We start from the raw sequence: 23,960 nt of genomic DNA on the forward strand, positions 1-23,960 counted from the left end.
TGTCTGAGAGGTACCAGAAATAAGCAATTCATATGATAGCACATGAACACTCATATTGTCTCAAAGACCATGTCAATTCTGAAGCAGTGAGGTGTGGTATGAAGTAATCAAGAGAAGTGGTTCTTGTTCTGCATCCTTTTTAAATGACTTGTCCCAGAGCTAACTTACTCTGGGGACTGTGTAAAATAAGAGGAGGCTTGGACTGTTGTTTTTGAGTTGTGTGCAGACTCTGATGACCCCATTTTGGGTTTTATTGGCAAAGATACTGCAGTGGTTTGCCATTTCCTTTTCTAGCTCATTTTTACAGATTGAGGAACTAAGGCCAACAAGCTTAAGTGACTTGCCCAGGGTCACACAGCTAATAAGAATCTGAGGCCAGATTGGAACTTGGGAAGATAAGTCTTCCTGACTCAAGGCTTAGGGCTCTATTCACTGCATTACTTAGTCATTTCTAATGTCCTTTCATATAACTTTTATATATAAAAGCTATCCTAGTAGCTTTAAACTGTACTAAGAAATCATGTATTTTCAAAGCTTCTTCACCTCTTTTCCCTCCCTTAAATAAGACACAGTTGATCTTAGAGTCCAGAAGATCTGAGTAAGAGCCCTGTCTGACACAGACTTGTACGACCCTGGCCAATGACCTTAACCTCTCAGTACTTCAAGCCACTCAAAGGTGCCTGAGCCACAAACCCAGTCAAGAACACAAGTAACAGCAACTAACTAGAAGAAAGATTGACTGACTTTTAACCAAAGAACAGTTTCCACAGCGCCCTTTATAAAATTGTACTTCCCTTCCAGTGTATATAGTGTCCTTAAAATTTTACATGAAAGATTAAGGCAATGAGAAATTTAGACAATAGTCTGGGCTTAGTCAAATTTTTTTCACTGAACTGGCTCTTGGCACAATAGAAGATTTGAAAGTATCCAACAAATGACGATAAAACAGCAAACATAGCTACAAACTACTTACACAGTAATTTACAGCACTTTTTTTTCCAAAAGCATTAAAGTAAAATATACATAAAGGTGCTCTATGATAAATAAAGCAAAGTATGAATACATTCAGTTACATTTTTTTTAATGTAACAATTCAAAATCCTGGATCCCAAGAAGTCTTCTGTAAAACTTCTTTCTCTTCAAAGCAAATAATTTCATCTCCAGTCTTAAACTCAATTTTTGTTTCATCCAAACTTAGACCACAATCCATTCCAGTTTTTATGACTGAAACATCATCTTTATGATGCTTGAGTGAAGTTAACAATCCTAGAAGATAAAACATACTAGCCATTAGGTAGATTTAACAGTATATGCAAGAAATCATCTTTGAAACCAGAATTTCAGACTTAAGTCTAGTCCCTATGTGAATCATGAATGTTTCTCACCCTATCTCCAATTCTGGGTCCCACTTGACTTTGACGGAAAGGGAACTTCTTATTTTCCAAGGTAGCCCATCTGTCTCACTCAATGATTAGCAAATTTTTGCTTACATTAAGCTTAATTATGCTGCTTTGCCCAGAGCTTCTAAGGCTAAATAGAACAAGCCTAATTCCTCTTCAACAAGATTGTTAAGATTGTCAGCAAATCAATAGTCATTATATGCCAGACACAGCTCAACACTGAGGATATACAAAAAGGCAAAGCAATTCACAATCTAACTGAGGAGACAACATGCAAACAATTACAAACTTAAGAAAAACAAGATAAGGCCAGAGGGAAGGCATTGAGATTAAGGTTTGGGTAATACTTTTAGACAGTAATCAAAGGTATCATTTCTCCATAATTTTTTTCTAGGCTTAATTATCACAGACTAAACAACCTTAGTTCATTCAACCTGAAAAGGTTTCAGGTGCCTTTGTAATCCTGGCCATATTTCAGCTTGTCAAAGTTCTTTACACGTGACAACTATGACTGAAAAGCTTTCACTGGCCACTATAATTCCCAGATCCTTATCCTATTTCTATCTCATTCCTGTGCAGCTGGTTTTTTAAACTCAAGTATAAGACTTTATTCATCCTCATTAGATTCCTCAATTTGTTCCAATTTGAGATTTGGAGGGAATCCCTATCTTATCATCCAATCTATTACTAGTCTCTCCTTGCTCTGTCACCTGCATAATGAATATGCATGCCACATGCTTTCATCCAATTCACTGATAAAAATACTGAACAAAACAGGGACAAAGAATCAACGGACAGTATCCCCTCTAGTTGACATAAGTCATTTAACCATTACCCTTTATATCTGATCTTTTTAAAAATGTTCTGGAGAACGTATCTATGTCTTTAAATAACTGAGGTATAGTAGAAACACTCCTAACGTGGAAACCAGGAGAAGAATTTTAATACTTCTCAAGCTCCTAACCTGCTGTGTGACCTTTGGAAGTTAGTCATGTAACCTCTTAACTTGGGTTACTTTACTGTCAAATGAGGATGATTACAAAACCCAAACAACCTAAATACTAGTTGTCTTCTAATGATGACAACAAAAACTAATTTTGATATTTAATGAAAAGTAACATATAACATTACAAGTTTCGTACTAAAAACAGAAATTTGTATAACTATCACAAGAAAAACTAAAAAGATTTCCAGGTCCCAGGAGATGAGATTATTTAAGGATAAGTCCAAGACTAAATTTTATTATGACCAAAAAAAAAAAAAGAAAAGTCAATAGCTTGAGGAGTTATTAAAAGATTGTAATCATATGAGTCATAAAAAGAACCCAAATCCAATTTTAACATTTGGTTCTGTACCACTTCTGTTGAATATTGCAGTCCATCAAGAGGAAAAACTTACCAGTACACAAGGAAACTCAATTTTTACTTACCTTTCCAAATAACACATCCATTACGAATTAATTTAAATTTCATCTTTTTTTCTAATTGTCCCTTTTGGACTCTGCAGCCAGCTACAGGAACTTGTTTTTTCCCCACTGTCACAGAGAAGGTAGCCAGTACAGATGCTTCACCTTAAGGGGAAAAAAAAAATTCAATGTACTAAAATCTAAAAGGGCTGATATGTTGGGTTTATTGCATAGTGTCATTATGCTTATTTACTAATAATATATATGAAGAGTATTGTGCAAAAAACAAATGTCTTAAGTTCTTAGACAGGCTTCATTGATTTTTATAATTGACTAATGTGAGGATTAAATGATACCAAAGGATTTTTCTGATGCTCTAGGATGAAAAAGAACCATATTAAGATTATATACATGTTAAAAAAATTACACCTCAATTTTTGCTTAAAGTCTAAAAAATATAAGTTACTCTTTTTAACACTAGTACCAACCACTATGTCTGGTAATTTCAGATATTATAAACACAATTACTACCTAGGTTTCATGGCTTTCTCTTCATTTAAGATTAGCTGCCTTTTAATTTTTAAAACATTTTTCTTATTTTTATGTTTTTAAAGTTTTATTAATGTTTTTGTTTTATATCAGTCATCTGTATTTACCCTTCCCCTCATCAGTACTCCTTTCCAACAATGAGCTTTCCTTTGCAACACACACACACACACACAGTTCTATACCTCTCTAAAAAATAAAAGAATGTAAATTTTCTCATGTCTTCAGAACTAAGATTGGTGGTTGTAATTATACGGTGTTTAGTTTTAAAGTTTCTTGTTTGTTTATATTGTTCTTTTATACTGTTTACTTCACTCTGTATCACTTCATACAAATCTTCCCATGCTTCTCTAAATTCCTCATTATGAGCCACTTCTTACAACACAATAATATTCCATTATATTCATGCACCACAATTTTTAAAATATTCCCCAAATGACCACTACCTACTTTATTTCCAGTTCTTTGCTGCTACAAAAAAAAAGTGCTGCTATGAATAACTAGGTAAACATATGACTTTTTTCCAGTCTTTGGCCTTTTTAGGATATAGACTCAGTAGTGGAACCTCTGGGTGAAAAAGAATTAACAGCACAGTCACTTTTTTTTATATCAACCTCAGTGTTGTTTTAATTTATATTTTTCTTATTGTCAGTGATTTAGGACTATTTCATATGGTTGATAATTTCCAATTCTTTGTTCACATCCTTAGATGACTTACCTACTTGGGGGAATCTGTCTTTTAATTTCTAACTTTTCTACTTAAACAGAACTTAAATCAGCTTTTACTATTAATATTCTAAATAATAAGATTTAATAACTCACATTGTTTCTAATTTATTTAATATGTCAATAAAGATTAATCCTAAGAACTTGTGACCTCTGTGACAAATGGAAGCAGTGTGGACCCAGGGTTTGAGTTCTGGCTCTGCTACTTGCTGCCTGTAGGAAGTAACCTCTTCAAATCTCATTTTCTTTATCTGTAAAATGAGGGAGCTTGACTCTAGTTGATGTCTGAGGTTCTTTCCAGGTCTAAATCTGTGCTATTATATAGTCCATAAAGTAAGCCTCTGTATAGCCAGATTTATAAGTTCAGGTGAGGACTGCCACTTATTTATAAGTAAGGTCTAGAATAGTAGAATGAATGTGTTTTCAAATGATTTTAGAATCACTGAAAAAAAATCCTTAACCTGGTATGAGCATCAAAAGGTCTTTGCTTTGCCCCAATTGTTTGTACTTTTATTTTTACTTCTGGTTTCTATGGGAGAAAGACTGAGAAGTGACAAGGACTTGAGCCAAGTAAGTAGAAGAAAACTGTGTAGGTGACTTGGAGGGATTCAAAGTAGGTGAGAGGCTGAATTTGGTAAGAGGAGAGAGAAGTGAGGAGAAATTAAAGAAAATCTGAAAAACAGTCTTCAAGCCCAAAATCTCAAGAAGGCTCAAGGAAGAATGTGAAAGTATTAAAGAGTATTAAAAAAAATGAGTAAGAACATTAAAAGATAAAATCAAGGAAAAGGAGAAAATAGCAAGAAAAGATAAGTTACATGAGAAAAGGTAAATGAGCAAAATGGATAATTTTGATAACATTGAATTTAAAAGTTTTTGCACAAAGCCAATGCAATCAATACAAGGGAAGCAGAAAGCTGGGAAACAATTTTTACAACCAGTGTCTCTGATAAAGGTCTCACTTCTCAAATGAGAAAAAAAAACTAAGTTAAATTTATAAGAAAACAAGTCATTCCCCAACTGATAAATGATCAAAGGATATGAACAGGCAGTTTTCAGATGAAGAAATTAAAGCTATCTATAGTCATGAAAAAAAAAATGCTCTAATTCACTATTGATCAGACAAATGCAAATTAAAACAACTAGAAGGTACTACCTCACACCACTCACAAGCTAATATGACAAAAAAGGAAAATATTGGATATTGCAGGGGATGTGGGAAAACTGGGACACTAATGCACTGTTGGAGTTGTGAACTAATCCAACCATTCTGGACAGCAATTTGGAACTATGCCCAAAGTGCAATCAAACTGTGCATACCCTTTGACCCAGCAATACCACTTCTAGTTCTATATCCCAAAGAGATCATAAAAATGGGAAAAGGACCCACATATACAAAAATATTTACAGCAGCTCTTTTTGTGGTGGCCAAGAATTGGAAATTGAGAGGATGCTCATCAAACCGCTAAACAAGCTGTGGTATATGATTGTAATTGAATATTATTATCCTGTAAGAAATGACAAGCAGGATGTTCAGAAGAACCTGGAAAGACTTACACGAACTGACGCATAGTGAAGTGAACAGAACGAGAAGAATGTTGTACACACTAACAGTAATATTGTTCAATGAAGAACATGAATGACGTGGCAAGACAATACCAAATGACTAATGAGGAAGCATACAATCCACCTCCAGAGAAAGAACTAATATTGACTAAATGCAGACTGAAGCATGCTATTTTTCACTCTTTCATTTTTTTCTTTTATTCAAATCTTTTTGTACAAAATGATTAATATGGAAATTAAAACAGAAATGGAAAAAATACTGAAAAAAAAATTTTAAACTAAAAAACCCAAAACATTTGAGTTCATTTGTGAATCCATCTGGCCCTGGAGATTTTTTTTGTTAGGAAGCTCACTGATGGCTTGTTCAATTCTTTTTTCTAAGATTGGGTTATTTAAGTATTCTATTTCCTCTTCTACTAATGTGGGCAATTTATATTTTTGTAAATATTCATCCATTTCATTTAGATTCTTAAATTTATTAGCATATAATTGGGCAAAATAACTCCTATTAGTTATTGTTTTAATTGTTATTGGTGATAAATTCACCCCTTTCATTTTTTCAAATAAACCAATGGTTTATCTATTTTATTAGTTTGTGGGGTTTTTTTCCCATAAAACCAGCTTCTAATTTAATTAGTTCAATAGTTTTCTTACTTCCAGTTTTATTAATCTCTTCTTTGATTTTTCCAATTTGGTGTTTAATAGGGGATTTTAAATTTGTTCTTTTTCTAATTTTTTAACTGTATAACCAATTCACTGAGTTGCTCTTTTTCTATTTTATTGATGTAAGCAATAAGAGATATTAATTTTTCACTAAGTATCACTTTGGTTGCATCCCATAAATTTTCATGTGTTGTCTCATTGTTGTCATTCTCTTTAATGAAATTATGGATTATTTCTATAACTTGTTCTTTGAACTACTCATTCTTTAGGATTAGATTATTTAGGTTCCAGTTTTTAATCTATCTTTCCACTACCTATTATTGAATATAGTTTTTATTGCACTGTGATCAGAAATGGATACACTTCATATTTCTGCTTTTCTATAATTGGTTGTGAGATTTTTATGCCCTACCACATGGTCAATTTTTGTGTAGGTGCCATGTATTGCTGAGGTAAAGGTATATTCCTTTCTATTCCCATTCAATTTTCTCCAGAGATCTGTCATATTTAACTTTTCCAGAATTCTATTCACCTCCTTAACTTCTTTCTTGTTTATTTTTTGGTTAGATTTATCTAGTTCTGAGAGGGGAAAGTTCAGGTCCCCCACAAGTATGGTTTTATTCTCTATTTCCTCCTGTAACTCGTTCAACTTCTTCAAAAATTTTTGATGCTATAGCATTTGGCTCATATATGTTCAGTATTGATATGACTTCACTGTCTATGGTACCTTTCATCAAGATATAGTTTCCTTCCTTATCTCTTAATTAGGTCTATTTTTGCTTTTGCTTTGTCTGAGATCATGATTGCTAACCCTGCTTTTTTTTTTTGCTTCAGCTGAAGCATAATAGAGTTTGCCCGTTACCTTTACCCTGTGTGTGTCTCTGTGCTTCAAATGTATTTCTTGTAAACAACATCTTATAGGGTTCTGATTTTTTTTTAATGAAAAAACATTTATTGAATTCCTATTCCTACTAAGTTCCAAGTGCTATGCTCAGTACTGGGGATGGATGACAAATACAGAAAGAGAGTCTATGGTCAAGTTCACACTTGGGTGGGTGGGGAGGGCAAGACAACATATTAGAGAGCTCAGTTGCTGGGTAAATAAAAAGCTTTTAAAAGTTTTAAATCCTAAAAGTCATAAGGATGCACACCAGAGGGGCAAATTATGTGGCCCAGACAGGCATCTTTAGATCATCAAAAGGTCAGATGGGGCATACAAGCAGGGCAAATGGTGAAGCCAGCAAGTCCTTAGAAAGCACAGATGGCAAGGTTTGTTTCCCAGTCCATTTTACCTGAAGGAAAAATTGGTGACTCCCATTACCCTAAGTCATGTGAACAGTCAAGCAGTCTGGATTGGTTTCTAGGTGATCTGAAGCAAGAGTTGAGCAAGTCAGAGTTCACTCAGATATGACAGAGATGAAGATATCTGCCTTTCTCTTATTGTTAGTACATGTGAACAATTTCTATAGTTATTTATAGTACGTTTATAGTATAGTATATGGTTTTTTTTGTTGATAGTATTAAAGAAAAAATAGCACATAGAAAAATTCAGAAAGGATATGAAGAAAAAAATTTACCGAAGACAGCCATGGGAGACAGCTCCAACACAAAGGGGAGGGGTGGGAGAAGGGTAAAGAGAAAATAATTTGGAGATTATATTGCAGAGTTAAAGAGAATGACACTTTAACACCATCTCCAAGTATTGAGTTGAGTCTTCTCACTTCTTTCTAGTTGCTTCTCTGGCTAATCTTTGAACTTCAGCACTGCCTTCAACTTTTGACTGAGCAGATATATACTTCCATTCAACATCCATGTCCTGAGTCATATTATCCAGCTTAGTGAACTGTGGACAACATCTTTATTTTCACTTGTTTTCCAGCCATCTTCTTTCCAGTTGCCAATCCATTCATTCATACCTTTGATGATAAGTTGGTTATCTGTGCACTCAGTAAGTCTGTCCTTATTTTGGGCCTTTACTTGCTCAATCAGTTTGGTAGCTGCTTCCAATGATGCTCTTTGGTTTGTCTGTCATCCAGAATATGTACCACTTATGTTTAGATCACGGTCTGGTCCCCAGCAGACACCAATACCTCCTTGCACCCTTCGTCTTCCATTATTTTTGCAGGCACCCTTGATATACATAGTGTTAGGGTCTGATCCCTGGTATGGTTGCCCATACCGACTTTCAGAGCCTCTAGTCTGCCAACCATAGTCATAGCTCCTTGGGCTGTGTTTCCAACTCATCTCCCAGGGTTCTGATCTTTAATGCATTTTGCTATCTGCTTCCTTTTTATGGGTGAGCTCATCTCATTCACATTTGTAGTTATAACTGTATTTTTCTCCGTTCTATTTTAAACTTGTTTATCCTCTACCTCATCTTTCTCTCTCACCTTCACCCTGTCCCTCCTCACAAGTGTTATACTTCTGATCACCACCTCCCCCAAGCCACCCTCCCTTCTATCAGTCCCTGCCTTCCTTGTCTTATCCCTGTCCATTTTTAATTCCTTATAGGGTAAGCTAGATTTCTGTATCAGTAGTGTATGTGTTATTCCCTCTTTGAGCCAATTCTGATGAATAAGGTTCAAACTTTACCCTCCATCCCCCCATCTTCCCCTTCATTATAATAGCTCTTTCACACCTTTTTTATCGGAGATAATTGACCCCATTCTATCATTCCCCTTGTTCTTTTCTCAGTGCAATCTTCTTTCTCACCCCTTAATTTTTTTTGGGGGGAAGGGGGGATTTGCTATCATACCATCAAAGTCACCTTGTATCTGTACCATCTTAATTGCCCTTACAGTAATAAGGTTCTTAACAGTTACAAATATTATCTTGGAATATAAACAGTTTAACCTTATTGAATCTTACATTTTCTCTTTCTTGTTTCTTTTTAACCTTTTTATGTTTCTCTTGAGTCTTGTATTTGAAAATCAAATTCAGCTCTGGTCTTTTAATTAGGAATACTTGAAAGTTCTATATTTTGTTAACTACCCATTTTTTCCCCTGAAAGCTTATACCCAGTTTTGCTGGGTTTCTTGGTTATAATCATAACTCCTCTGCCTTCTGGAATATCATATGTGATATTCCAAGCCCTCCAGTTCTCTAATGTGGAAGCTGCCAAATCCTGTGTAATCCTTACCACAAAGCCACAATATCTGAATTGTTTCTTTTTGGTTGCTTTCACTACTTTCTCCTTGACTGGGAGCTCTGGAATTTGCCTATGATGTTTCTGGGAGTTTTCATTTTGGGATCTCTTCCAGGTGTTGATAGGTGAAGTCTTTCCATTCTATTTTGTCCTCTGATTCTAGGATATCAGAGCAGCTTTCCTTGATAATTGCTTGAAAGATGTTGTGAAGGCATTTTTTTTTAAATCACAGCTTTCAGATAACCCAATAATTCTTAAATAATCTCTAATGGATCTATTTTCCAGGTCAGTTGTCTTTCCAATGAGAAAGATCACATTTTTCTCTTTTTTTAAAATTCTTTTTATTTTGTTTTATCATATCTTGATTTTTCATGGAGTCATTAGCTTCCACTTGCCCAATTTTAATTTTTAAGGAATTATTTTTTTCAGTGAGCTTTGGTACCTCCTTTTCCATTTGGCCAATTCCATTTTTTAAAGAATTATTTTCTTCAGTGAATTTTTATATATGTTTCTATTTTTTTGTGTGTTTCTTTTACCAAGCTGTTGATTCTTTTTTCATGATTCTCTTGCATTACTCTTATTTCGTTTCCCAATTTTTCTTCCACTTCTCTAATTTGCTTTCTAAAAATCCTCTTTAAGCTCTTCCAGGACTTCTTTTTGGGTCTGAGACTAAACTGCATTTTTCTTTGAGGCCTCGAGTGTATATATTTTGACACTGTTGTCTTCTTCTAAGCCTGTGCCTTGAACCTCCCTATCACCATAGTAATTTTCTACAGTCAATTTCTTCTTTTGTTATTGTTTTTTTTCTGCTCATATTTTTCTGGTTATTTTATGATTTGGTATTTTTATGTGAGAGTTGGGCTCTGCTTTTGCACTGTCCCAAGTTTCTTGTGTGGGGGCTCAGGGCCTAGCTGCTGTATTTCACAGGGTCTCAGAGCATAACGGCTAAATTGCACTAGGAGGCAGGACCTCTCTGTTGGCCTCCCCTGGGTGTGGGATCTCGTTGCTTGCAGCCCTGGAGGTGGGATCTCACTACTTGTCAGTAATGGAGGTGAGGCCCTGCTGGTGGTCTTAACTGGGGTGGGGACACTAGAGTGGGGTCTTGCTGTTCAGCACAGATTGCTGACTTGCCACCAGCACTATCACTAGCTTGCTGGAGAGTGGGGCCTCTTTGGTAGATTGCTTCAGCGCTTGGAGCCTTGATGTAGGCCCTCTGCTGTGAGGCAGGTTACTGTGCTCCTCTTCCACCCCACAAAGACCTTTCCTGCTGAGCTGCTAAGCCGCTTCTCACTCCTAAATCAGTTCTGAAGTAGTTTTTAAGTTATTTGGAGGGGAATTTGGGAGGGCTCCAGGGAGTTCCTGCCTCTTTCCACCATCTTGGCACCAGAAGTCACTCCCTATTTATTTTAACAGATAGGAGGATGGGTGGGGATAGTTATGCAGTTGTGGAGACTAAGGAAGGAAGTTGAATGGGAATGTCACATGAGTAAGAGGCAAAAGTTAATTAGAGATAATTGGCTGTAAAAGGTTTAACCAGATTTTTAAGGTTAAGATGCAAACACCTACAAGTAGATTTTTTTAAAGGCTAAAAATTTTAGCTATTATGAAGATTAGGGAAAATTGCAGTGATATGCGTTGAGTGTGCAATGTTTATATTTCTGCCAGAGTTGAGTGACTGTTACCTTTGTTCCAAATGTAAGCTTGAAGAAGGGGATGAAACATGAAAAATCTGCACATTCCACGGAAAGAGAAGGCTTCAATGGAGGAAAAAAAGAGATTTGAGAAGAAAGAGAGGATTCTTGACTTTTGTCAGGATGTTACAGAACAACAGTGGGCGGGGATGAAACAGACACTTGTGCAATTAAATTCTAAAAAGAATTTGAGACTTTTCTTGATGAAAGGAGCTTGAAACTCTGGAGTAAGAAGCTGCTTGTCCTCCAAAAACTGACGTAAAAGAGAGCCATAAAGCTATCATTCAGCAAAGGCTGGAGGAATTCCCTGCTCAAGCATCCTGAAAGTACTATTTATCAACCTGATAACAACACAAATGAAATGTCTTCCTTGGACATTTATTCAAGATCTAACATAGAACTTCCTAAGACTTATCAAAATAGATAGCAGCTCACCACTTCTGGGAATTCATATGGGCACAAAAAAACACTGCCAGAAGGAACCTAAAGAGTATTGCTAATAAAGTATCAGGCAAGAAAATGAAGATTAGAGAGGCTCAAACTGTGTTTTCCTCATTGTTGCCCACTGAAGGCAAGGTATGCAGATGAGAAAAATGAAACAGAGGCTTCTGGAAGCCAAGATGGCGGAGCAAGAAGTAAGTTGCTCTCACTCTCCCTCACTGACCTCTGAAAGCCCAAAAAATATGGACCCAGGAAAAACTCTGAGCCCGCAAAAAGACAGGACACAGCAATCTTGTACCCCAGGAAGCTTGGGGAATTAACAGGGAAGGCCTTTCTCGCTGTGGGGGAGGGGGAACAGAACAAGATTGGAGACTACCAGCAAGCCAGTGGAAAGCCCCACCTCAGCATACCAGGGAGAGATCCTGAGACTGCGGCTGGTAGAACAGGCAAGTGCTAACACCAGAACCCCTAAGAGTCTCAATAGGAAGGGGAACTGGTAGACACCAGCTCAGAAAACGACCACACACAAAAGAGTTCTCCAGCAGTGAAATCACCTAGTGCCTCAACACAACTCTGGGGAACACAACTCCAGGAGGAAAGCTCCAGGCTGATAGAAACCCATTGGCAGTGAAACATCCCTGTGCAAGGCCTAGTCAACCAGGAGCCAAACATTCAAGTGAGCCCCAGTGAGCAGGAAAAGAAGCTTGGGTAAGTGCCCCCTTCGCTCCAACAGGAGAATACAACAGGTTTTTTGTGTTGGTAAAAAGTCAGAAAATAGGCAAACACCATAAACAAAAAGCAGAAATGGAAAATGACCACAGATTCTTATTTTGGGGAAAGGGAAGTAAGGCACAAATTCAGAAGAGGACAACATTGTTAATATACCCATATACAAAACCTCAAAAGGGAATATGAACTGGTCTCAAGCCCAAAAAGCCTTCTTGGAAGAGCTCAAGAAAGATTTTAAAAGTCAAATAAGAGCGGCTGAAGAAAAATTAGGAAAAGAAATGAGAGAGTCAATGGCTTGGAAAAGGAAGGACAAAAATTAACGATAGAAAACAAGTCCTTAAAAAATAGAAGTGGGGGGAAAAGAGACAAATAAATAGAATTAGCCAAATGGAAAAGGAGGCATAAAAACTCAATGAAGAGAAGAACTCCTTAAAAAGTAAAATGGGCCAAATGGAAAAGGAGGTACAAAATCTAATAGAAGAAAACAATTGGTTAAAAATTAGAATGGGGCAAGTGGAAACTAATGACTCTATGAGACAGCAGTCAAACAGAAACAAAAGGATGAAAAAATACAAGAAAACGTAAATTACCTCATTGGTAAAACAATGGACCTGGAAAACAGATCCAGGACAGACAATTTAAAAATTATTGGTCTACCTGAAAATCATGATAAAAAAAAGAGCCTGGACAACATCCTTCAGGAAATCATCAAAGAAAACTGCCCTGAGGTCCTAGGACCAGACAGCAAATTAGTCATGGAAAGAATCCACCGATCACCTCCTGAAAGAGATCCCAAATTGAAAATGCCAAGGAATATAGCAGCTAAATCCAAAACTACCAGATCAAAGAGAAAATACTGCAAGCAGCTAGAGAGAGAAACAATTTAAATATCATGGGAACCACAGTCAGGATTACGCAGGATCTTACAGCTTCTACATTAAAAGATCAAGGAGCATGTAAAACAATATTCCATAAGGCAAAGGAACTTGGATTACAATCAAGGATCAACTACCCAGTGAAACCTAGCATAATCTTTCAGGGAAGGAGATGGACATCCAACGAAATAGGGGACTTCCAAGCCTTCCTAATGAAAAGACAGAAAATCTGACCTTCAAATACAAGACTCAAGAAGTATAAAAAGGTAAACAGGAAAGAAAAAAATAAACCATCATATTTTCAATAAGGGCAAACTGTTTACATCCCTACAAGGGGAGATGACAGCTGTAACTCTTAAGAATTGTAATGTCATTTATGACATTTAAAAGGGGGTATACTTAGAGGGCCTGAGTTTAAGTTGACTTTGATGTGATGGTAAAAAATCTAATTAAGTAGAGAAAAGGGATTGTACTGGGAGAAGAAAGGAGGAGGCAGACAAGGATAAATTACATCACATGAAAAGGCACAAAAACCAAATATAGTAAAGAGAAAGAAGGGAGGGAGATGACCATTGTTTGAACCTTACTCTCATCACATTTGGTTCAAAGAGAGAATAATATAATCAGTTAGGTATAGAAATCTAACTTACACTATAGGAAGTAGAAAGGGTAAAGGGAAAAGAAAAGAGAGGGGCCTAATAGAAGGGAGGACAGACTAAGGGAAACTATGGTTGAAACCAAAAGTCTACTGAGGAGGGAAAGGGAAAACAGGAGAGAAAAATAGCATAAATGAGGGGAGAGGGGAATAGGATGGAGAGGAAGACAAAGATAAAAATCATAACTGTGAATGTGAATGGGATGAACTCTACCATAAAACGGAAGCAGCAGAATGGATTAAAAACCATAATCCTACAATATGTTGTTTACAGGAAACACATTTGAAAAAGAGCAATACACACAGGGTAATGGTAAAAGGCTGAAGCAGAATATATTATACTTGAGCTGAAGTAAAAAAAAAAAAGCAGGGGTAGCAATCCTGATCTCAGACAAAGCAAAAGCAAAAATAAATCTAATTAAAAGAGATGAAGAAGGAAACTATATCCTGCTAAAAGGCACCATAGACAATGAAGTAATATCATCACTTAACATATATGCACCAAATGGCATTCCATCCAAATTCTTAGAAGAGAAGTTCAGGGAGATACAGGAAGAAATAGACAGCAAAACTATACTAGTGGGGAACCTCAACCTCCCCCCTCTTTGAACTAGATAACTCTATCCACAAAACGAACGAGAAAGAAGTTGAAGAGTTGAATAGGATATTAGAGAAGTTAGGTATGACAGACCTCTGGAGAAAACTGAATGGAGACAGAAAGGAATGTATCTTTTCCTCAGCAGTACATGGCACCTACACAAAAACTGACCATGTACTAGTGCATAGAAACCTCACAATCCAATGCAGAAAGGCAAGAATATTAAATGCATCCTTTTCAGATCATGATGCAATAAAAATTACATGTAATAAAGAGCCATGGAAAGATAGACTAAAAATTAATTGGAAACTAAATAATCTAATCCTAAAGAATGAGTAGGTCAAACAACAAATTATAGAAACAATCAATAACTTCATCCAAGAGAATGACAATAATGAGACAATATACCAAAACTTATGGGATGCATTGAAAGCAGTCCTTAGGGGAAGTTTTATATCTCTAAATGCTTATACAAATAAAACAGAGAAAGAAGAGATCAATGAATTGGGCATGCAACTAAAAAACTAGAAAGAGAACAAACTGAAAATCCTCAATTAAATATCAAATTAGAAATTCTGAAAACCAAAGGAGAGATTAATAAAACTGAAATTAAGAAAATTATTGAACTAATAAATAAAACCAAGAGCTGGTTTTATGAAAAAAAGCAATAAAATAGATAAACCTTTGGTTAATTTGACTAAAAAAAGAAGAAAACCAAATCACCAGCATCAAAAAAGGGTGAATTCACCACCAATGTAGAGGAAATCAAAACAATAATTAGAAACTATTTTGCCCAACTGTATGCCAATAAATCTGACAATCTTAATGAAACAAATACTTACAAAAATATAAATTGCCCAGATTAACAGAAGAGGAAATAAAATACTTAAACAATCCCATTTCAGAAAAAGAAATTGAACAAGCCATCAATGAATTACCTAAAAAAAAAAATCTCCAGGAGCAGAAAGATTTACAAGTGAATTCTATCAAGCATTTAAAGAACAACTAATTCCAATACTATATAAACTATTTGGGAAAACAGGTGAAGAAGCAGTCCAACCAAATTCTTTTTATGATACAAATATGGTGCTGATACCTAAACCAGGAAGAGCCAAAACAGAGAAAGAAAATTATAGACCAATTCCCTAATGAAGATAGATGCAAAAAATTTAAATAAAATATTAGCAAAGAGATTACAACAACTTATCTCAAGGATAATTTACTATGACCAGGTAGGATTCATACCACAAATGCAGGGCTGGTTCAATATTAAGAAAACTATCAGCATAGTTGACCCCATCAACAATAAAACTAACAGAAATCATATGATTATCTCAATAGATGCAGACAAAGCATTTGGCAAAATACAACAACCATTCCTATTAAGAACACTAAAGAGCATAGGAATAAATGGAGTCTTCCTTAAAATGACAGACAGCATCTATCAAAAACCATCAGCAAGCATCATATGCAATGAGGATAAACTAAAATCATTTCCAATAAGACTGGGAGTGAAACAAGGATGTCCGTTATCACCACTATTACTCAATATTGTGCTAGAAATGTTAGCTGTAGCAATTAGAGAAGAAAAAGATACTGAAGGAATTAGAATAGGCAAAGAAACAAAGCTATCCCTCTTTGAAGATGAAATGATGGTATACTTAGGAATCCTAGAGAATCAAGTAAAAAATTACTTGACATAATAAACAAATTTAGCAAAGTTGTAGGATATAAAATAAACCCACTCAAATCATCAACATTTTATATATTACTAACAAAACCCTGCAGCAAGAGATAGAAAGAGAAATTCCATTTAAAATTACTGCAGACACCATAAAATATTTGGGAGTCTGCCTGCCAAAATAAAACCAGGAACTATACAAACACAATTACAAAACACTTTTCACACAAATAAAGTCAGATCTAAATAACTGGAAAAATATCAGTTGCCCAGGGGTAGGCTGAGTTGATATTATTAAAATGACAATTCTACCTCAATTAATTTACTTATTCAGTGCCATACCAATCAAACTACCAAAAAATTATTTTATAGAGCTAGAAAAAACAATAACAAAATTATCTGGAAGAACAAAAAGTCCATAATATCAAAGGAACTAATGAAAAGAAACCAAGCGAAGGTGGCCTAGCTGTACCTAAGAGACTCAAGGGACTAACTGAGCAACTAGGGACTGAGAGAAAGCCAAGACAAAACAACAGAAAGAAATCTGGGGGATACCTAGGCACGTGCAAGAATGGGTGTCTTCTCGCAGCATTACTATCCAGCACCCAGTGCTGGGTCACAGATCCAGGGCAGAGAGGAGCAATCATAATGGGCTTTGTTAAGCATGAAGCAAGTTCTGGGAAGAATATGGGAGCTATGTGGTTTTGATACCCAAGGAAGAGAGCACTGTCCCAGACCAGAGGAGATTCGGAACCTCCAGAGCCTCCCAACCACAAACAAGCCAACAGACCCAAATCTGGGTCAGGAACTTGAAGAACTCAGACAAGGAGGGTTGTGGACAGACCCTGCCCTGGATCACAACACTCTGGGGACCCTGAAAGTTTTCAGGACCCCAGCAGAACAGTGAAACCAGCAAAACGACATTATGAGGACAGAAGTTCAAGACAGACCACCCCCCAAAAGTGAACAGAGCCCAGTCCTAATTCAAAGTCCAAAGTCAAGAAGTACCTAGTTGACTAACGTTGATAGACTTAGCCTTTCTCAGCAATGCAAGGATCTAAGACATCTCCAAAGGTCTCATGGGAAAATGCTATCCACATCCAAAGAAAGAACTATGGAGTTTGAATGCAGATCGAAATATACTATGGGGTGGAAGATGGGGTGGGAGGGGGCAAAAATTTAAAACTCAAAAGCTTATGGAAGTGATTGTTGACAAATCAAAATAAACTAATAAAAAAAATTAAAACAAAAAAAGAAATAGCCTGGAAGAATGAGCAAACAAAAAAAGAGCCCAACAATAAAGAGCTATTATTGCAACAGAGAAGAAAACAATGACTCAAAAAAAATTTATAAGCAAAGCCTCAGAGATAAATGCAGCCTGTATACAAGTCAAACAAGAATTCCTTGAAGAATTAAAGAGGGAGCTAAAAAAAAATTTTAAAACCAAGAGACAGCAGTAGAGAAAAGAATGGGAAAAGAGTCATAAGCTAGGGAAGAAAGATATGGAAAGAAAATTAACACCTTGGAAAAAGAGGTACAAAACCTTACTGAAGAAAATAACTGCATCAAAGTTAGAACTGGCTAAATGGAACTATAATGACTCCATGAAACATCCAGAAATAATAACAGAAAGTCAAAAGACTGAAAAAATAAAGAAAAATATGAAATATCTCACAACAACTCACCTGGAAATCAGATTGTGGATAGATCATTTAAGAATAACTGGACTACTTGAAAGTCATGAACAACAACCCAAAAAAAGAGTCTAGACATCATATTTCAAGAAATTATTAAAAAAAAAAAGATATCTTAGAACCAGAGAGCAAAGCAGAAAAAGAAAGAATCTACCAGTCACCTCCTGAAAGAAATTCCAGAATAAAAACTCTTTACAATATTACAGCCAAAATCCATGACTCCCAGGTAAAGGAAAAAAATATTAAAAGCAGTCAGAAAGAAAGAATTCAAGTACCAAGGAGTCACAATCAGTATCACACAAGATTTAGCAGCCACCACCATAAAGAAGTAGAGAACTTGGAATGTAGTATTCCAGAAGGCAAAGGATCTAGGCTTACAATCAAGAATAGCCTAACAAAAAAAAAAAAACTGAAAAAATGGGCCTTTAACAAAATAGAAGACTTCCAAACATTCCTGATGAAAAGAATAAGGCTGAATAGAAAATTTAACATACAAACACAGAAGTCAAGAGAATCATAAAAAGGTAAACATGAGTGAGAAATTATGAGGGACTAAACAAAGTTAAACTGTTTACATTCTTATATGGGAAGAGGATACATGTAACCCCTCAGAACTTTATCATCATCAGAGGTCATAAAGGGAGTCTAATCAGATAGAGGGGCTTGAGGGTGATTCTGATAAATTTTTATGATCTCAGAAGAAGAACAGAATAGGTGGAGAAGAGGAATACACTGAGGGAGGGAGAGAAAGAATGGGGAAAATTATCTCACATAAATGGGATGTGCAAAGTTTAGACAACGGAAGGGAGGGCATTAGAAGGAGTAAGGCAACACTTTGAACCTCACTCTCATCTGAAGTAAAGAAGGGTAGAATATACATTCACACACAGTTGTATACAGAAATACATCTTACCCAACAAGGAAATAGAAAGAAAAGGGGTTAAGGGAAGGGTGTGTGGGGAGGGTTCATCAGGGGGGCCTATACTATTAAAGAATGTTGGGACAGCTAGGTGGCACAGTGGATACAGCACCAGCCCTGGAGTCAGGAGGACCTCAATTCAAATCCAGCCTCATACACAATGCTTACTAGCTGTGTGACAAGTCATTAAACCCCAACTGCCCCACACAAAACAAAACAAACCACAGGACATGCCAGACTAACCTTATTTCTTTTTTTTTTTACATGATCACTAAACTAGCAGATAAATGGAATGCTGTGCATGTAATTTAGCTAGATTTTGGCAAAATTTGCAATAAAGCATCTCATATCATTCTTGTAAAGAATATGGAGAGATATGAGATAAACAAAAACCTAATTATATAGGTTCAGAACTGGTTGGATGGCCAGACTCAAAAAGTAGTTGTTAATGGTTCAAAAATCATTGTGGCAAAAAGTCTCTAGTGAAAGGTAAGCCTGTCTAAATGAACAAAGAGTTGACAAAGTGCTGAGCTAGAAAACAAGACAACCTGGGTTCAAGTCCTTCCTCGGGAGGGTTCACCCTCCGTTTTGGTTGGTTGGTTGTTGTCCTTCATTCTTGAAGAGGACCAAAATGACATCACTGTGTTGGAGTCGAGGTACAGTGTGACTGACTATGGCTGATCAGACCAATACAACCCTCTGTATTCTAGGCAACTCTCTAAGGCTATCAAGTTTCAGAGAAGGTGACAACCTGCATTGTGAGGAGATCTCTCCCTCAGCATTCACTATACAAATGAAATCACAAGTCTAATCCCTATATGAATAGATATAGATGGCACATTGATTAAATCTGCAAATAATACCAAACTAAAAGGGATAATATACCAAATAAGTCAGTATTAAAGGATTTTGACACACAAGAACATTGAGCTGAAATGAATCTAATAAGATGAAATTCAATAGGAATAAAAGTAAAGTTTTACACCTCAAATACAATATAGAAGAGATGGTTAGACAACAGTTTCGCTCAAAAAGATTTGAGGGTTTAAATGGACTGAAATTTCAATAAGAATGCACAATGCGAAACAGCAGCCAAAAAAGTTAATAACATCTTGGACTGCAATAAGAAAGGCACATTTCCCAAGAATAGAGAGATAACAGTCATACACTCTCTGCCCTGTCAGACCTCATTTGGAATACTGTGTTCAGTTCTAGGTGCCACAATTTAAGAAGTGTATGATAGGGGCAGCAAGGTGGTGAAGTGGATAGAGCACCAGCCCGGGAGTCAGGAAGACCTGAGTTCAAATCCAGTCTCAGACCAGACACTTGATACTTACTAGCTGTGTCACCCTGGGCAAGTCACTTAACCTCAACTGCTCACCCAAAAAACATTTTCAAAAATTAAAAATTTTTTTAAAAGAGAAGAAGCATATTGATAAGCTGGATAATGTCCAAGAGGGCAATCAGGATGGTAAAGGTCACTTTATAAGTGAGGCAGAATTGTAGTAGCTCAACCTCATCATCTTTGTGGACATATCTGGAAAAAATACTGCCAGGATAAGTGAACTTATCCACAGCATTCAAAATGTCTCCATTTGCTGTAACGAATGGTTCTATATGTGGATGGTGTGGTGCTGGGTGTTGAAGAACCTGTGGTTTTTTTTGGCGGGGGGGGGAGTTGGTATTGGGCCAAAATTAGCACAAGCAGCTCTAGCCTCTTGGCTTGTAGTCTTTTAAAATTAAATAATTTACCATTAGTACAGCAGTGACCTTGATACCGTTTTCATCCACAAAACTGCTGAAAACATCATGCTAAAAAGATGGGAGCAAGCACACAGTCCTGCTTCACTCCACTGGTGACTGGGAAAGCGTAAGAGCACTGTCCATTATTCAGAACCCATGCAAGCATGCCGTCATGAAACTGACGTGCAAAACAGATGAACTTCTCCAGGCAACCAAATTTTGCCATAATTTTCCACAAGCCCTCACAAATGACAGTATCAAAGGCCTTGGTCAGATCAACAAACACTGTGTACAGACCTCTGTTCTACTCCTGGCATTTCTACTCTCCATGTAGGTCTTTGAGCAGAAGCTAGATAACCTATTTTACACTGGAAATTCTTTTAAGGTATGGGTTCAATTAGAAGTTTACTGTGGTCCCTTCTGACTCTCAAATTCTAGGACCCTAATATCTTCATAAAGTCTCTGTATAACTTTTAAACAATTTAAGTTGTATGTACAATAGGGAAAAAAATCTGTAAATATCATTTAAAAGCAAATAATAATAAATGCCATGGTAGCCATTTTTCATTTCTCACTAGATTAAAAAAAGGCAATATTTTATAACCTACAATGTAATATAACTGACCTTAATGCTAACAAACGTGCTATTCACAGCTAATACAAAGTTTTGAAAATTTTTAAATGCCCAAAGATTTTATAAAAGCTTTGTATTTATAATTTTGGAAACAGCAAGTGATTATAGCTGAGTGTCACAGTAGACAGAATATTGTATCTGGAGTCAGGAAGACCTGAGTTCAAATCCAGCCTCAGATACTAGCTATGTGACCTTGGCCAAGTCACTTAACCTTTGTCTGCCTCAGTTCTCCTATGTGCAAAATGAGGTTAATAATAACACCTAGCTCCCAAAGTTATCGTAAGGATGAAATGAGATAATATATATAAAAGATTTTGCAAACCTCAAAGTACTATATAAATGCTAACTATTATAAACACTCACCTATTACATTTTCTTCCACAGAGGGAGTGAGTTTACCGCTCAGTTCTTCCTGCAAGTCTTCAACAAGTCGGTAGATAATGTTGTGAAGTTTAATTCTGACTCTTTTTTTCACAGCTAACTGCTGGATAACTTTGCTTGCATTCACACTGAAGCCATATACAACAGCTGACAGGCAGAAATAGAATTTGATGATTTGCTGACACAAATACTAGAACATTTGTTTGCCTTTCACACAGAAAATAAACTCCTCACCATGTTCCTGACTTCATATGTGAACAAAAGACAATGTGAAGAGATAAGAAATTCTGTAAAACTTTTTATGATAATTATTACGTTCTCAAGTGATTGGAGAAATTGATATGGTTCTAATATAAATTCTGTTTCCCAGATGCCCTACTGAAGATCACCTAAAGTACTATAATGTAGACCATAGGCAAAACTTTACATTTGATGCTAGGAAAATAACAGAATGAGGTACATTGAAGGAAGAAATGAATTGCATATGTTACTGGTGTGATTTCAGAAACAGCAAACTATTAATACATAAAAATCTTCTTGCCCACCCCTTTAGTGAGCTCTTGAATGTAAACCCGCCATAAAATACTCAAAGATGAAACGGCTTAATGAGCCAGGAGTTTTCTAAAGAGTTTAAAAGTTTCTTGAAGTTAAATGTTTCCTCCATACTTTTTTCCAAAGACTATATGATAGAGGTATATATAACTGCCATTAAATAAAGCCCTCTTGCTTTTAATAGTACCTCAACCATGTAGGGAAAACACATGAAAGGCCCCTCAGAAAGGCTGTTCATCAATGTGTAGACAGATCACAAGCATAAATTATCTACATTACCCAGCACAGTGATGGTACACAGCAGGCATGCCACAAGTACACTTCAGTGATCAGATAGCACTATTGAAAATAATTTTTCCATATTCTACATATCCCTTATTCTGAGAGAGGAAGGAACATGTTACCCAAAGCACTTGCTTGTGTATAGTGCTGTAGTGTTAGTATTGTACAAAGTGTGCAAGGCAACCTCGAGTTAAATTTATGATAGGCAGTACAGTTAACTTAAAAGGACATATGGTCCTTGTCCTCTTGAAGTTAAAAACTGTTCACACCAAAGTGGCTGGCCACGATGGGGATGTGTCAGGTAGGTCATAGGTAAAAGGGAAGCGTTAACAAATCAATGAAAAAAGCACAACAGGCAATTATTAAACTCATGTTGTTTTAACAATTAGGCTGTTGTAATAGGGTAAATCATGCCCCACCCCACCCCTCCCAAAAAAAACTAGACACCTGTGACTCCTGAGAAGAGCTCTCCAATGAGGACAGCAAGAGAAAGAGAAATAGTCATGTTTCTACTGAATGGATAACCGAGACTCTCTTACTCTCTAGCAAGTAAGGTCTCAAATGGTAACAGAAAACCTTCAGTTAATAACAAAAACTGACAAAGGCTTATCAATTGTATAGCTAAATTGTACAGGTTATATCAATTGTACAGTTAAACAATTCATTGAGTTAAATAAAGAAAGTCACTTAAAAGATGGAAATTTTACCATTAAATGTTGCAGCAAGGTTAATGTCATTTTCATTAATATCACCTACTCCAAAATGTAGTAACTCCAGTTTACATTCATCTGCAGCATCATAGGTATTGATAACGTTCAAAATAGCCTCAACCGAACCATCTACATCACCTAAAGAAAAGAAAAGTTTAGGACTACTGATGTTAAAAGGCTGAAACTCAAAAATATTTAAATCAGAATAATCTAATTTTAAAAAGATGTTAAATGTTAGTTATAACTATATTCATTTTTCTTTACCTTGACTATATATAATACCCATTCATCCTACAAAAACATAATGAATATCTGATTAAGAGTTTAAGTGGTCACTAAGTTGTATTTGATACCACAACTACAAATAAAATATCTGTACTAGGAAAATCTTCATGAGAATTAAATATCATGAATACTTTGTGCAGTAAATAAGGAACAAGCACGGCTTCACACAGTGCCTGGCCCACAGTAAGCACATAATAAATGTTTATTGATTGAAAAAAGAATTCAAAAGCAAAACACATTAACAAACTAGCACCTTTAATAATTATAGGAAGAGTGTTCAAATCTTCTATTTTCTCTTTAGGTTTTACATTTTGTAGTTTTTTAATATCTTGATACTTTATATATTCTCTTTCTTTCCACTGCAGAGATCCTAACTTCTCCCAGGCTCTACGACGTGAATCTTCGTGTTCCTTTCGTTTTGTTTCAATCACTTTAAAATCTTCTTTCATTTTCTCCTGTTCTTTAACATATTTCCTCCAATCAACAACTTCACGTGCTCTTTGCTTTGCAAAAAAAGATGGTGGTGTTATTTACTGAGGTAAAAATCAATGGCTGCTTTGTTGAAAAGCTGACATGAGGCATTTTTCATTATGAAAAACAGAATAGCGTCCTGGAAAGAGCAGTACGCTTGCCGTCAGAAGA

At 36.0% G+C, this 23,960-nt stretch overlaps 1 protein-coding gene and 1 pseudogene across 1 annotated transcript in view; both read right to left on the reverse strand.

Annotated features, from left to right (window-relative positions):
- Positions 1-756: 756 nt before the first annotated feature.
- MTIF2 (mitochondrial translational initiation factor 2) overlaps positions 757-23,960 on the reverse strand; it is a 52,957-nt gene continuing 29,753 nt past the window's right edge. The window contains exons 10-14 of the mRNA XM_020996250.2: positions 23,572-23,821; positions 23,031-23,171; positions 21,472-21,636; positions 2,830-2,970; positions 757-1,266 (exon numbers count right to left, since the gene is read on the reverse strand). Of these exons, the coding sequence (XP_020851909.1) occupies positions 1,094-1,266; positions 2,830-2,970; positions 21,472-21,636; positions 23,031-23,171; positions 23,572-23,821 (870 nt within the window). The 3' untranslated portion in view covers positions 757-1,093. The remainder of the gene's footprint in view (positions 1,267-2,829; positions 2,971-21,471; positions 21,637-23,030; positions 23,172-23,571; positions 23,822-23,960) is intronic.
- Positions 2,981-13,228, reverse strand: LOC144455791 (ribonuclease H1 pseudogene; annotated as a pseudogene).

This window comes from Phascolarctos cinereus, unplaced genomic scaffold (assembly GCF_003287225.1).
Source record: "Phascolarctos cinereus isolate Bilbo 61053 unplaced genomic scaffold, phaCin_HiC Scaffold_2;HRSCAF=192, whole genome shotgun sequence".
In the NCBI taxonomy this organism is placed as follows: domain Eukaryota; kingdom Metazoa; phylum Chordata; class Mammalia; order Diprotodontia; family Phascolarctidae; genus Phascolarctos; species Phascolarctos cinereus.